The sequence below is a fragment of the Antechinus flavipes genome, chromosome 1, assembly GCF_016432865.1.
Source record: "Antechinus flavipes isolate AdamAnt ecotype Samford, QLD, Australia chromosome 1, AdamAnt_v2, whole genome shotgun sequence".
In the NCBI taxonomy this organism is placed as follows: Eukaryota; Metazoa; Chordata; class Mammalia; order Dasyuromorphia; family Dasyuridae; genus Antechinus; species Antechinus flavipes.
Window position 1 is genome coordinate 468,678,798 of NC_067398.1, and position 15,389 is coordinate 468,694,186.

General features: G+C 32.4%; 1 protein-coding gene across 1 annotated transcript in view; it reads right to left on the bottom strand.

The window, feature by feature from the left end:
- TGS1 (trimethylguanosine synthase 1) overlaps positions 1 to 15,389 on the bottom strand; it is a 54,559-nt gene that overhangs the window by 34,485 nt on the left and 4,685 nt on the right. The window contains exons 2-7 of the mRNA XM_051970179.1: positions 14,568 to 14,635; positions 12,313 to 12,479; positions 10,915 to 11,743; positions 7,324 to 7,441; positions 5,003 to 5,089; positions 4,354 to 4,410 (exon numbers count right to left, since the gene is read on the bottom strand). Coding sequence (XP_051826139.1) covers positions 4,354 to 4,410; positions 5,003 to 5,089; positions 7,324 to 7,441; positions 10,915 to 11,743; positions 12,313 to 12,479; positions 14,568 to 14,635 — 1,326 coding nt within the window. The remainder of the gene's footprint in view (positions 1 to 4,353; positions 4,411 to 5,002; positions 5,090 to 7,323; positions 7,442 to 10,914; positions 11,744 to 12,312; positions 12,480 to 14,567; positions 14,636 to 15,389) is intronic.

Sequence of the window (15,389 nt, forward strand, 5' to 3'; positions counted from 1 at the left end):
CTCTAAAGAGATTAACCCAGAGAGTAGTGACATCTAAAATTCTATGTATTTTGAGTCACATTTTTCTAATTCCTAGCTTTAAAGATTTGTTCACCTTGTTATGTTTCTACTTCATAGTTGGTTTCCCTGTCAAAGGCCCTGATATGTTCTTGGCTTCTTTGCATTAAGGTCTATCATTTCTGTTTACACTTAAAAAACTCAACTTACTAACAATATGCTCATTTTGCTAAATAAATAAATCTTAGCTTCTTTTTTTTTTTTTTAAACTAAATTACACCCCAGCTTTTACTTTCATGTCTTACTCTGGATGAGAAATCTTTTGTTATTATAAAAGTTAGTTTTTTATTTATGTGATTTAGTCTTTACTGGTTGCTTCTGATTCTTTTTATCTGATTCTGATTGTCTTTTTGTCTGATGTCTTTTTGTAAACTCTATATTCTTGTGTGAATTAAACTGGGAATAAAGGGAAAATATATTCCTAGTTCTATGAAATTACATTTTGCCTTCTGTTGTCATTATATTCAGGAAAATTTATTGCACTACTTCTTGAAATACATTTACATTTTGTTTCTTCATACTGAATTTTACCCTTGTACTTTGCTGCTGCTATTTGTAAAAGTCTAAAATCTTACTGAAGTTGTGCTACTTCCTAATTCTGTGTAGTTTTAAAATTTATTTTTCTATTTTCTATGAGGTGACTTTTTCCTGAAGATTTTAATTGCCTTCCCCCTTTTGCTTTTTGGCTCTTTTCTTAATTATTTACCATCTTGTAGTTGTTTTGAATTTCTAAATTATGACTTGGCAGAGGTGTTCATTCCTTCACTATAACTTATCAGAAGTCATCATTTTAACACAACTGTGAAAATTTATATAAAATTGACAGTATCAAGGCTCTCCTGAATTAATGATTCTCCCCATTTCCCCCCATTAGAACATATGTATTCTAAAAATTATGTTGGGGTTGTTTATTTTTTTAATGAATAGGCAAGTCAGAGTATTAGTTTCCTTATCACTCAGGGATTAAGATTATACATATATTATGCATATAAATGCACACGTATGTGTATACATAGTGTTTCAAGTCTTAGTGCAGTTTAAAATCTTTAAACTAAGTCTTTTGGAATACCATATACATGTGTACATACAAAATGTATGTGTGTATAAACACTAAAGTGTTTAAACTATTAATATTTTCTCTTCTAAAATTTCTCATAGTTTTGTATTCTTTAGTTCTAGACTTTCCTACTCTTTCATCTCTCTGTATGAGTAAATGATCTATGAATAAATATTAAATGAAAGACAGCTTTTATTTATTGAAAGACAGCTTTATAAATCTAAAGTGATTTAGATTCATCCTGCTGTGAATCTACTTCTAATATTCACTCCTATTTTACTTTGAAATAATTGTAGTTGTTTTCATTTAGTTGTTTGGTTGTATCCAACTCTTCAAGATGCCCATGGATCATAGTACCCATGGAATTTTCTTGGCAAAGATGATGGAGAGGTTTGCCATTTCCTTCCATAAATTAAGGCAAATAGAGGTGAAGTGATTTGCCCAGGATCACACACAGTAAGTGTCTGAGAATGAATTTGATCTCAGATCTTCCTGACTCCAAGGATGAGCCAGGTAAACTTTTTATACATGGATTAGCAGCTTCATTGACTGAAAATGACAGAATGAACAAATTCACCCCAAAGGGCTACCTGGTACTGTGCAAAGAACATTAGTTTTGGCATCAGAGGAGTCAGGATTACCTTCTACCTTAGCCAGATACTATCTACATGGCCTTGGGCAAGCCACTTAGTTTTCTTAGACTTCACTTATTAAATGAAGCTGAACTAGATCTTTTTGCAATTCTGTAGTTATGTTTCCCGAGGCATGAAATAAGCATATTTCAAAAAGAAGTAACTGAATGCTCTAAGTAAGTAAATTCTGTCTCACATGTACATGCATTTTTGCTGAGTTCCAAAGAGAACAAAGCATGGCAATGATCTAAAAGACATGGTGACATTGTGGATACAAAGACAAAAAATAAAACGGTCCCTACCTTTGAATAGCTTATATTTTGCTGAGTAACATAATGTATAATATGCATGTGAGTAGGTGTGTGTATATATCTATATGTAGATATACATACACACACTCATAATGTGTACTTCTTTATTCTAGTACTCATAACTAGAGTAATGAAAAAAAACTTCCTATAAAAATTAGGATATGAACTGAGCCTAGAGGTGAGGAGATATTACACTGCTAGCATGGGTGACATCCTGTACAAAGGTGCAGAGGTAGGAAATGGAATGCCAAATAGACCAGTTCAAATGAAACAGTATATAAAAAGAATTATGTGATATGAAAAAAAAAAAAGTCCTAATGGCAGAGGAACCTTTACATGTCAACTTTAGTTTACAATTTATCCTTGAGGTACTACAAATGTTTGTTTACACTCAATCAAAAGTATTTATTAGGCCCTACTGTGTGCAAGGCATTGTGCTAAACACTGTTGATACAAAGAAAAGTAAAACAAAACAAAACAAAACCAAATGTTGCCTTATGGAGCAGATAATCCCAAAGAGGAGACAACATGTAAAAAACTAAGTACATACAAATTCAAGAAAAGAGCCAGTAAATAAAGAAGAGGTTTGGGGAGAGAGACAGCATAGATGGAAAATCATCCCAGAGAAGAAAGCACTAGCAGCTGGGGGATAGAAAAAGGCCTCAGAAGGTGGGATTTGAGCTGAGACTCAAAGGAAATGTTCACCTTCCATTTAATGTCAGTTTCTCTCTTCCTTCTGTCTATCCAAATCTTATCCATCCTTTAAGGTCCAGGTATTTCTTCACAAGGTCCTTTTTTATGAATTCCAATAGTACTTCTTGCTCTTGCTTTTTGGCACTAATCATATACTACTCAACACTTTTTGTGTATATACTGTCTTCCCAATTTTATTGTTGTTTCCTAGGAGACAGAGATAATGCCTTAAATTTCTTTTGTAGTTCCCTTAACACCCAGCAGTTATGTTCATAGTGAGTGAATAAATGAATCTGTAGTTCTATAATGAAATTAAATAGAAAAATGGGACATTTATATTTACAGACATCTGGCTGTGATATCTGAGGTCTATTTCCATGTTTTACAGATGAGAAAAAAATCCCGACATCTCAAAGAGTTCTTGAAACGCCTTAAAGTACAAGTAAAAATAGATCCTCCCCTCTCCCATCCACCCTCCACATATGGTTGCCAAACTGATTTTCCTAAACAGAGGTATAAGACATGTCATTCCCCAAATGAAGAAGGTGCAGTGGCTCTAGAATAAAATATTATCTCCTTCAACTTTTAAATCCTTCCTCTGATTCTAGCTTATTTTTCATGCTGAGAGAACCGCCCTTCCCCCCCCTCCAAAAAAAAAAAAAAAAAAAAAAAAAAAAAGAATATTGTACATTCCAGATGTCATTGATGTGTCTTTGCAAAGGCCTTATTCAGTAAATTCACTACCTACTCAACTCATATCACAAAGTGCTTAGGGTCTCTGAAGCCTTGGCTCAAGTACCACCTTACATGAAGCCTATCAGATTTCCCCAAAGATACTAAGGTTCAAATCCCCATGCAAAATCACTCTAAATTTATTTTGTGTTTATATTTTTGTACAGGTTGTTTTCCCGCTACAGAATCTAAGCTCCTTGAAGGTGGGTACTGTTTTGTTTTTCTCTTTGTATCTGCAATGACTAGCCGAGTTTGACACATTAAAACATGCTTAATAAAACATTTGATGCACAACATGAGTGCATTACATTTAAAGTAGTTTGTCACAAATTTAGATTTACAACTATGTACATTAAAACACTTTAATTGGATCTCTATTAACAACTTATGTTAATACCGTTTTGTATTCCTCTCCACTCTCTTTTCTCTTATCCCTATAATTGTGTACATATTTTTTATACTTGTAATCACTTATAACTTTTGTTTCTTTATAATACTTTATAATACATATTTCTATATTTCTCATGTCATCTTGATTGCATTATAATTTTCATATTTAACTTAGTTATAGGTGAGTTGTCAACATAAAGCTCAAGATATCAAGTGTCTGATCAAACAATTATTCAGAGAGCCACAAAATGTTATGAGCTAGAAAGTATCTTTAAAAATGACTTAGTTCAATTCCCTCAGTCTTACTAAAGGAAAATGATTTGCCCAAGGTCAAGGTCACATAGTTGAGAAATTGAGGAGCTAAGACTTAAATCCAAATCATGTGGGTGTATGTGTGTGTATCTGTACACTACACTAATATCTCAGTCTGTCAACAGATTGATTCTATTTTTTCTCAATTAAAAATAAGACTGTTACATACCTTTGAATAGACTTTTTAAACAAGTTCTTAAAGTATATATCCCCTATAATGGAATTCCTGTGTCAAAGAAAATATTTTCACTATAGAAATTTGTGGCTTCAAAGCATCATATAAAAAGTAGCTATTACCACTATATTCAAGTACAAGACTACAATTTTGATTTCTTTTTCCTATTATGGTTCAGTGCTTTCCAAGAGGATCTAAATTAAGATCAAGCATGCTAGAGTTAAAAGTGGTTCCTTTTTAGCACAGCAGTCATAATCGGAAAAAGGGGCAAGAATTACTGACAAAATACATTAAAGACCTGGAAATTCCTCTCTAGACACAAAATTATATTAATAATATATGAAAGGGTCCACATTCTTATATTGTATTAAACAAGTGGATCTGAGGTCAAGAGAATTCTTCAACTTACTAATACCTTTCTTATGATAATTCCTAAGACAAGCCCACAAAATTAAAGTTAGACAAGAAAAATAATTATAACTTGTTTAGGAGAAGGTCTCAGATCCACATCAATTTTCATTAAATGGATTCATTGTTTAAATCACAAAGTCTAAAATGTAAGGAAATTCATTAATATTGACCAATCAAACATGGACAGAAAACTTTAAAAGATAGAATATAGAAATCACAAGTAAAAAATTACTTTTGTCCTGAACCATGCTGGAATCCCAAGAGAGAACCACTGTCGTCAAAGTCCACAATTGGATTTTCCTCAATATCTAGTTCATGGCTACAAATATAAAAAGAGAAACATTTTCCATTAACATTGACTGACAAACTCCATTATTTCCATCATTATTTTTTTTTTTAACAGTTTAGAGTATATAAATTAGCATCTACAAGGACTTTACAAATCACTTAAAATACTAATATCAAGATATATACAAAAGCTATATAATGTTCCTTCTTTCACTAAATTTTACCCAATGTTCTAATGGAAAAGCTACTACTAAGAAACATTTATAATACCTCAAAGCAACTTTTTTTCTGCTTAAAAATAAAAAAGCAGTTTAATAACAAAAAATACTAAAATAATAATCATAAAAAAACAAAAAACTCAACTCAAATCTACACATATGAACCCATGAGAGGAAAAGCTAAGGGGGGGGGGGAAAAGAATACAAGCAGTAAAATCTAGGAATAACAATAATAATCCACTTATCTGAAATTTAAGATCTTGATTAACTTCAACCATCAGAAGCACTCAAGAAACTTAGTTTAGTAATTACTTTGGAGACAGCATGGTTCAAAGGACAAAGTATTGGACTTTGAATCAGAATTCTTGGGTCTGAATCTCACCTCAGAAACTTACTAGCTATATGATGCTAAGCAAGTGAATTTGCTTCTCAGAGCTTGTTTCCTCTACCTGTAACTTAGAGATTATACTTTCATTTTCTGTACTTGCATTTCTCAACAGAATTGTTAGAAAGGAAAAGTTTTGTAAAGCTTTAAATGCAGTATAGAATATTATGATACCAAAACAGATATCTATGAATACATTTAGCTTCCTCTAGCAGACTATATTTTCTTTCTTTTTTTTGTGTGTGTGAGGCAATTGGGGTTAAGTGACTTGCCCAGGATCACACAGCTACTAAGTGTTAAGTGTCTGAGGCTGGATTTGAACTCAGGTCCTCCTGACTCCAGGGCCAGTACTCTATCTGCTGCATTATCTGCATGCCCCCAGATTGTTATATTTTCTGCAACTTATAGTATCAAAGAGTTGCATAAGGCCTGAGACCTTAAGAGACTCGTAAGAGACACATAGTGTGTGCCAAAAGGGGAATTTGAACACTAATCTTCCTGATTGATATTAGCTCTATATTTACTGCACTGAATGGTACTAATGTATTATAAAATGAAATGCTTTGTAAAACAAAACAAAACATTCCTTATAAGGAGGAAACTGATCTTATAACTGTATTTCCTTTGGAATTCCCTTTGTATAATACCATCATTAATTTGTTTTTCTTTTCATATCTAATCAGTAAATTTGTGGATTCCATTTTTTTATCCCATCATTTCTTGTCTCCATTACCAGCACTCTCCACTCTAGACAATAAATAATTTAACTGATATTTCTACCTCTACTTCACTCCATTCAATCTTTATATAATATTGCTAAAATAATCTTTGTAATCTAATACTCTACATTCTAACAAATCTGGATTGCTTTTTGGTGTCCTTTTCAAAACATATAACATTTGTTTTTTATTCATGGTAAACATACCCCAACCACCTTCCCATCCTTCGTATTTTTGATTGTTGAATACTATCCCTATATGAGAACTCTAATTCAACCACTACTTTCGTCATTAAGGCCTTTTCTGATTCTTTAATCGCTATTTCCCCCCATTAAGATTACTTAATTCCTGTTCTGTAATTCTTTCTCTAATGTATCTGTTCAATATTTTATATTACAGATAGTTCTGTGTGTTTTAACTCTACTAAATTATAAGCTTTGTAAAAGGAGAACCTGTGTGTGTTCTAAGCTTTGTATCCCTCCTAGTACATAAAACAATGCTCTACACAATAGAACTTACATATTCAATGGATAAATTATACTATTCTTGACCTCTTCATTATACAGACTAGTATGAAATAGTATGTATATTACGACCTTCTTGGGCTTTGGTCCTTATAGGTAAAATATGTAGATTCAATCAGGTGATACTTAAAGTTGAAGGTACATTTCTTTTTATTAATTTTATCTGAAAAAATAACACTATCCAAAAATATAACACTTCATCTCTAAAATGAAATAATACAAAGAAAAGTGAATTTTCTCTAAGGTTCCTTTCAGAAGATAAATCTTATCTTCCTACTGACAACATAAACTCCTTAAAACAGAGACTTTTAAAACTTCTCCTACACAGAAATAGTAAGGTGTTAAATTCACAATGGTATTTATTTAATGCTTTTCTGATTGACAATTATTCTGGAAGTATTTTTGGTGAAAAGACTTACCTTCTCTTCAATTTAGCTGGTTTGTATTCAGGTGGCTCCTCCTCACTCTCATCTCCATCCTTATTGTTGCTATATGACACTTCTTTGTTTGGACTCGTTCCAGAAGTCTCCTGTGAATCTAGACAGAGAGAGATTTTTCAGCCCTTGTTCTGACAATTCTTCTGTCATTTTCAAATTCGATATAAATGGTTCAGTGTCTTTCTTGCAGTCACTTCATTTCAGTGCCCCAGAAAACTTCCTAAGACTGTAAGTTACAGAGAAGGTGCTGACCAAGGTGCTGCAGTAGAAGGAATTTATTCATATGATAGTTAACCAAAACAAGAAAGGAGAATGGCATGCCAGACTAAGGAAGGCCAGGAAAGAATTCCTTGAAAGAAGGAATTATTTTAGATGCCTACTATAATACTCATAACCCTAAAAGGTAGGTACTACTACTATCCCCATTTTACAGATAAGGAAACTGAGGCACACAAAAGTTAAGTGACTTGCCTAAGGTCAGTCAGCTAGTGTTTCAGCTCATCTTGACAATAGGCACAGTGTTCTTCTCACACTACAATAAATCATACATTAATAATAAGAAAATAGTGTAAATTTTTGAGAAATTTTATATTATAAAAGCAAGAGAAAAATGAGAAAAGGTGCTGTTTAGAATTTCCAGATCTGATGTAAATGATTCCTTCAGCAATTCACTGATCAGTCAACAAATCTTTAATAAATACTTAGCAACTCTCAAAAACATTCAAGTTTACAGTTTATAGCTGGCAGCGGCCTTAAAATCAAACATATGCTGTCATCTTATAGATGGAAAACAAGGTTCACAGAAACAATATTATCATCTTATAGATGGAAAACAAGGTTCACAGAAATAATGTTATTTGTCTATGGTCACACACAGAGAAAGGGACAGAAGTGAGATCAAAGACCAGATTTTCCCACTGCTCAATATTACCTGGGAATCAAAAAATGAATGTTCAGGTTGAATGAACATCTCTAGGTTCATTCTGGGAGTGGTGTTGGGGGCAAAAAATCTTGGTATATCAGAACTGTATTCAAAGGTACCAAACTAAATCTAACTTTAACACTTGAAGCTAGGTCTCAGGGAATTCAGATGTTTTTAGACATTCTCTACATTGAGGACGTTGTCAGCTGAAAGGACAATGATGTCAATCTTTATGACAAGAATATCCCTCTTCTCTTCCCCTCCTACTTGTTTCCTTCATCTTGCCAATGGTATCAAAAGTAATCATGAATTCTTTAGGAAATACTCATATATAAGAAGAAGGCTGACAACCTGTTTTTATGATAAGCATCTTGAATCAAGAACATTTATGCTAATATAAAATAGTTTACAAGTTGTTCCAATGGAAAATATTTTAAAATCAATTTGCATGGCTAAGAATTAAGAGGCTACCCTTTTGAGATCTTCCAAGTCAATCCTCCCACTTCCTGTATGAATTATAACAATCTTATCATCGATAACAAAACCAACATGAAAGCTATAAGTTTTGTTTTGAATCATTTTTAATGATTGGATCACAGGCAGTGCATTATTAACAGGTCACATATTAAGAACTGCAAAAGGGGTCTTAGAGGACCAATTTCCTCATACCTGTGGCATATAGACATAAAGTGACTTCCTCAGAATCATATAAGAGGTAAGCTGATGAGCTAGGATTTTAACTTACTCATAATTATTCATTTTTAATTATGAGATTTTTATGCTAAGATATTATTATCTTTCTACTCTAAAATCCTACTTGAATGGCTCATCCTAGTAAGAAGGGGATTCTGGTGTCTCTTGAGATTTAGGGTCACCATTTACTATTTTTTTGGGGAGGGGGGAACCTATGAATTCATTGGTATAGGGAACTTTTAATGAGACAATTTCTTCTACTGAATAGATCAGATTATTAGCAACCATTGTGCAAATTATAATCTTAGAAAATCGCCGGAACAATTAAGTGACTTTCCTCAAGTCACAAAGCCAATGGCAATCAAAAAATACTTTAAGTACTTACTAAATGCCAGGTATTATGCCAAATTCTGTGGATACCAACAGATTTTAAAACAAATTTAAAAACGCCTTCAAAACCAAGTCTCTGCCTTCAAGAAGCTTCTATTCTAAAATGGGAGATACCATGAAAATAATTAGGCATATGCAAGATATATACAGGAAAGATGTAAAGCATCAGAAGATCAAAAAGACCAAATTAAATGCCAAGAAGAGAACTTTATATTTAATTCTGTTAGTAATTACAGCTGCTGAAGCTTACTAGGCACAAAAGTAACACGGTCAGACATGGGTCGGCTTTAGAAAAACTACCTTAGTAACAGAGTAGAGGATGTACTAAAAAGATTTATGGCAGGAAGCTACTGTAATAGTTCAGATGAGAGGATATGAGGTCCTGAACTATGGTGGTGGCTATGTGAATGGAAAGAAGGGGGCACATAACAAATGTTATGAAAATAGAAACAAAAATATTTAACAATGGACTGTTTGTGAATCAAATGAGATCAGGAATCAAAAATTTACTTAACCCTAGAGGATAGTGGAGCCCTGACAATAATAGAAAAGACTAAAATGTTTGGAGGGAAAGATTTTAAGTTCTGCTTGCAATGGCTTATAAGATAATCAGTTTGAGATGTTCAAAAGACCATTGCTGATATAGAATTGGAACTTGGGAAATAAGAGTAGGGAAAAATATAGATTTGGAAATCAGGTACATAAAAGATGATAACTGATCCAACATGGGCTGATTAGATCACAAAGGGAGATTGTATACAATGAAAAGAGGGTCCAAAATAGAGTGACAGCCACAGTGAAGTGTCAGTGACATAAATGAAGAACACTAACTAAAGGATACTGAGAAGAAATAATCAGACAAATAAGGAGAACCAAAGGAATCATAAAAGCCTAGAGAGAAAACAGTACCTAGGAGATGTTTCAGTTGTCATATGTTACTGTCAGATCAAGGACAAAGACTGACAAAAGGCTATTAGATGTGGCTAGTAAGAGATTATTGGTAATTTAATCCAGGTCTTTTGTACTTCAAGGCCAGATCTCTCTATATTTTAACTCCCAACCATGAGGTCTAATATTGATATACATAAATTGCATTATTCCTAGGTTACAATAAACTGGACCTTCAAAGAGATAGCAATATTTGTTTCTTAAAGGTGATAAAAGTAGAAATAGGAAATCATTACAAACTTTGTTTTAGTTTATAAAAAATGATATTTCAAGGATGCAAAGGAAAGATGGGAAGCTCTGAACACAATATGTAGTATATAAGCTTTCTTGAAACAGAAATTTATTTTTTCATGTTTTGAATGCTCTCATGTTTTGCTCTGTACATGACAATTTCTTTCCTTTTCTAGTTTGTATTTAAGTTTTAAATAAATTAAAAAATATATACTTCAATCTGCCAAAAAAGGAAAAACAATGGTTAACACAGCAATGAAAAATTAAACTGTTTCTCAGAAAGAGTAATAGTTACCATTTTTAAACTACATAATAATATTTTCATGGTCAATTCTTGTGTTACATGTGTTCATTTGACAAATCTACTTTTTAGCTAATTATCCACTGACCTGCTTGGCCGGCACTTTTATTTCCTGACAAATTCCTTTTCTTGGTTGATCCATCACATGGTTCACATTCATTGGAAAGAGTTCTCCGTTGTTCACTGTTAACTTCACCCAGACATTGGTAATCACCACAATTTACAGCCAAGTTTAAGCTGTCATTCTCTAATTCCACTGAATTCAGATTTATATTGCTAATTCCATCAAGTATTTCCTCATGATGCTTATCATTTGTACTTTCTTTATAAATGTCCTCACTCCTTTTAGTTACAGAAACGAAGTCCAATAATGATCCCCTTGTAATGTTACTATTATCTTTCTTATCCATTTCTATTTTGGACATACAATTATCCATATCACAACTTTGTGAACAATCGAAAGTCCATCCCTGACCTTCCCAATATTGAAACTGTTCCAAATAATACCAGTAAACATGACTATAATGCTGTTCCCATTTTTCCTTTGTCTCAGGAGAATTCCAAGGTTCAGTAGACAATATTTCACTTGGGTGATTTTCTTGCCAGCTCTGCCATAACAATCCTTCTCCATACTCACTCCAATACTTTTGCCATTTCTCTGTAATCTCTAATTTTGGAGATGATACATTTTCAGTAGATAATTTTCCATCTTCTACTTCTTTCTCATTTTGAAGTTCACATGTTTTGGTCTCTTCATATTGCTCAAAAGCTAAAGATGAATCATCTGATATTAAGTGGTCATCATCTTCATGAATCTCTTTCCAGGATTCTTGTAGAATTTCATCTGAGTATTTCTTTTGAGATTTTTTCTTTTTCTTTTTAAATTTAGTTTTTTTATTTCTGGAATTCATGGATACCTAAATAACAGTGAAAAATGACAATTTTATTATGAAAATTTTAACATGTTTCTGTTTAGAAATGATAAAGACATTTTATACTGTAAAAATCATTGTTAATTACTTATGGGCTTAATTTAAATAAAACTACGAAAATTAAAAAAAAAAAAAGCCAAAAAATCTTTTTTACTCTGGAAGATTATTTTAGCTCTGGAACTCACACTTAATCAGGACCCTCTAACTCCTACTCCTAAAGCTTTCCCTTTGATTGGAGATTTCTTCTCAAAACCTTTCTAAGAGACAACTACTTCATTTCACATCCAACTGCATTCCTCTAGACTTCTTCATCAGGTCCCCATCTCCTGGTACCACAGCTTCCTTTTGTGTGTAGTGTTCTCCATTAAGTTGTAAATTCCTTAGGGGAAGTGACTGTCTTGTCTTATTTTTTTAAATATCCCCAGGGCTTAGTACAATGCCTTGTACAAGTAGACAATAAGTGTTTATAAAAAGACTTGAGGAAAATTCACTATTCCATTCTGTGCCTCATGTTTATGACCAGAAGTAAAGAAAATAAATAATCTAATATTTACCTCAAAATTCTTGTGAGCAGATAAGCCTCCAAATTGAAGGGGTAGCCCCATACTTCTCATAAGTTCCGCTTCTGAATCTAGTTCAATGTCATCTGATCTCAAAGCACTTCCATTCTCCGATTCTACCAGTCCATGGGAATTATATTCCCTCTCTTCTGTGGCTTGTTCTACAGACAGAATTTTTTAAAAAAAGTTTATGGTTACATTAAATAAATGAACATATATTTACTTGTGTGCACTTACATAATTACCTTCCAAGTCATATTCTCTGCCTCTGACTTGATCACACTGGCAACTTGAATTTTTTACACACAATTTTTTTTTTTTTAATGCTATGAAGTTATCAACTCATTCTCAGGAAATATAACCTTTTACGAATAAATCTAGAGAAAATAAGACTATGAAGATATAGTTTAGTGGAAAGTAACGCAAACCTATGACTTTGGATGCCAGGAATGTTGGATCTGCCACTAATGGTATGACTTTGGGGAAGTTAAAATGTCTAGGCATAAACTTCTTTATATATAACATGAGCATTGGACTAGATCATATTTAAGGTCACTTAAATTACTCAAATCTCCAGGAACAAGCAATTTCTATTTATTAAAAAATACTTCATACTGCATTTAAGCCACTATATATATTAATAAGAAAAAGACTGACAGTGATAACACAGTACACCAGCAACTGTAATGACAGTATGAAGATACAATACATTTTCAAATGTACTCATAATAATAGTTTACATTTACAAGTTTTTTAAAAGTTTTCAAAGAACTTTACACTTACTTTCACAGTTACCACAATCCTGTGAGGTAAGTGCTAGTATTATTATCCCTATTTTATAGATGAGAAATATTATATTATCACTGAAGGCGATAAAAATTATACAACTTGATTAGTATTACAGATTAAGTGTCTAAAGCAGCAAACAGAGGGAGGTCTCCCATTTCAAGTTGAATGCTTTCTTCTTAGGCTGTATTAAACATTATTAACAGAATAAATAATTTTGACTTCAAGTTCATATAGTTTAAATTTACATAATAATATAACAATAATTCTGAAGTTTACTGATGTTATTGTTTCTTTGAATTGAGAATCTAGACATGTTCTAAAGAAACAATATAATATGGAAAATTAAAAGATAAAATAAAGATAAAAAGATAATAAAAAAGGTAAAAGATAAAATAAAAGTAGTTTTCATGGTGTGAAATTTTATAATTTATAGATTAAATTTTATAACAATAATTCCAACTGGTGACTTAGCTATTTCAAACAATTCTTAGTAGTTTATTCTAGTGGTAGATGCAAAGAATTTTTAATTTTTTCACACATATTTTCCATATAAACAGTTTGCAATCTCTATTCAAATGACAAGTATACCTATTGTAAAAAAAAGTTCTGATCCACTTTATCTGTGTAGGAACTTCCTAGTGCCCTTAAGAGAAGGAACTGAGATTAAAGTCTGGTTCTATTGAAGTTGAACTAAAGTCTCTCTCAGTCCAAGGGCCTCCATCTATAATACCATATTGCCTCATATAGAATTTATAAATACATACTTATATATATGTATGCAAATATATGTACATATCTGTATCTATGCTTATCTACATTTATACATTATCTTAACTCATAAAGTAAAAGCCTACTATAAAATAGTATAAACTTGAAAAGCAGTACCTGCATATTCAATTTTTTATAACCCCACATGTGGCTAATTTGCACCATAATTCATCACCAAAAAGCACCTACATATTTGTTAATTGCAGATGTTCATTCCGTAGAAGCCTACTATAAAATAGTATAAACTTGAAAAGCAGTATCTGCTTATTCAATTTTTTGCAACCCCACATGTGGCTAATTTGTACCAAAATTCATCACCAAAAAGCACCTACATATTTGTTAATTGCAGATGTTCATTCCAATTTTCAAGGGGTGGTAAATTTTGCTTTACCAAAAGACTCCATCTAGTGGTAAAAGAGGATAACTGCAGTCTATATAATGTTGGGGTGAGGGTGGGGGAAGGTGGGCAGTGGCAGAAGTGGGAGGGAGGAGGGAACAGGGCTCCCAAAACAGAAAAACCCAATTCATTTGTTTCTGAAGCACTTTCCAGGAGAAGTCATTGTGAGGAGCACTTGCTAATTTGCAGAAAGATTTACATATACACAGAAAAATAACACATAATAGATGTTAAAATTATATATGAGTAAACTATAGCTAATTTGCAAAACTTAAAGCCATATATGCATATATACCTGTATTACTGGTATCATTGTCTTTAACATAGAACCCCTTTAATCCTAAGTAGTACAATTTTCGATCTCTGTAAAACAAGATAAACAAAACCATATTAATAACTATTGTACAAAATAAAATTATAAATCCAGAGTACTTGCTTTTAAGATGTAGTTCAAACTAAGATTTTACTCTTGCCTCCTGCAGTTTCCCTTTCAATATCTACAACATTGATTTTGTTCATGCAAAATCTTTTAAGCTGAATTTAACCAAAATTATCTATTTCACTTTGTATGATTTCCTTATCCCTTGCCTAAGAATCATCTCCTTTAGCTAGTTAGGAAATTTATTTCTACTCATTTTTCACTATTAAAAAAAATAAAAAGCTACCTTTATAAAGTCAAGTATCAATTTGGAACCTAGTGGAATATATAGTAGAAAATACTGGTCTAAACCTTATCTACCCAGTCTCCCTACCTGATTCCCAGTTTTCCTAATTTTTCTTATAAAGAACTCCAGTAGTTTATATTCTCAGGTTAAACAACACTGGGGTTATTGGGTTTGGGGGTAATCGAAAGTTGCTTATCAATTTTCTTCCACTGACCTACTTTACTATTTTTTGACTAGTAGCAAATAGCAATGGATCATCATTCATCCTGTAAGGGAAAGAGCAAACAGGACAGTCTGCTTAGAAAAATGAAGCATCTATGAGAGTAATGTACAACATATCTGGAAAGATATGATGGAACCAGATTGTGAATGGCTGGCTACTCAACTTGACAAACATGTATCTTAGAACCAATAGGAAGCTGCTAATGAAGCTTCTTGAGGAGAGTGAAAGG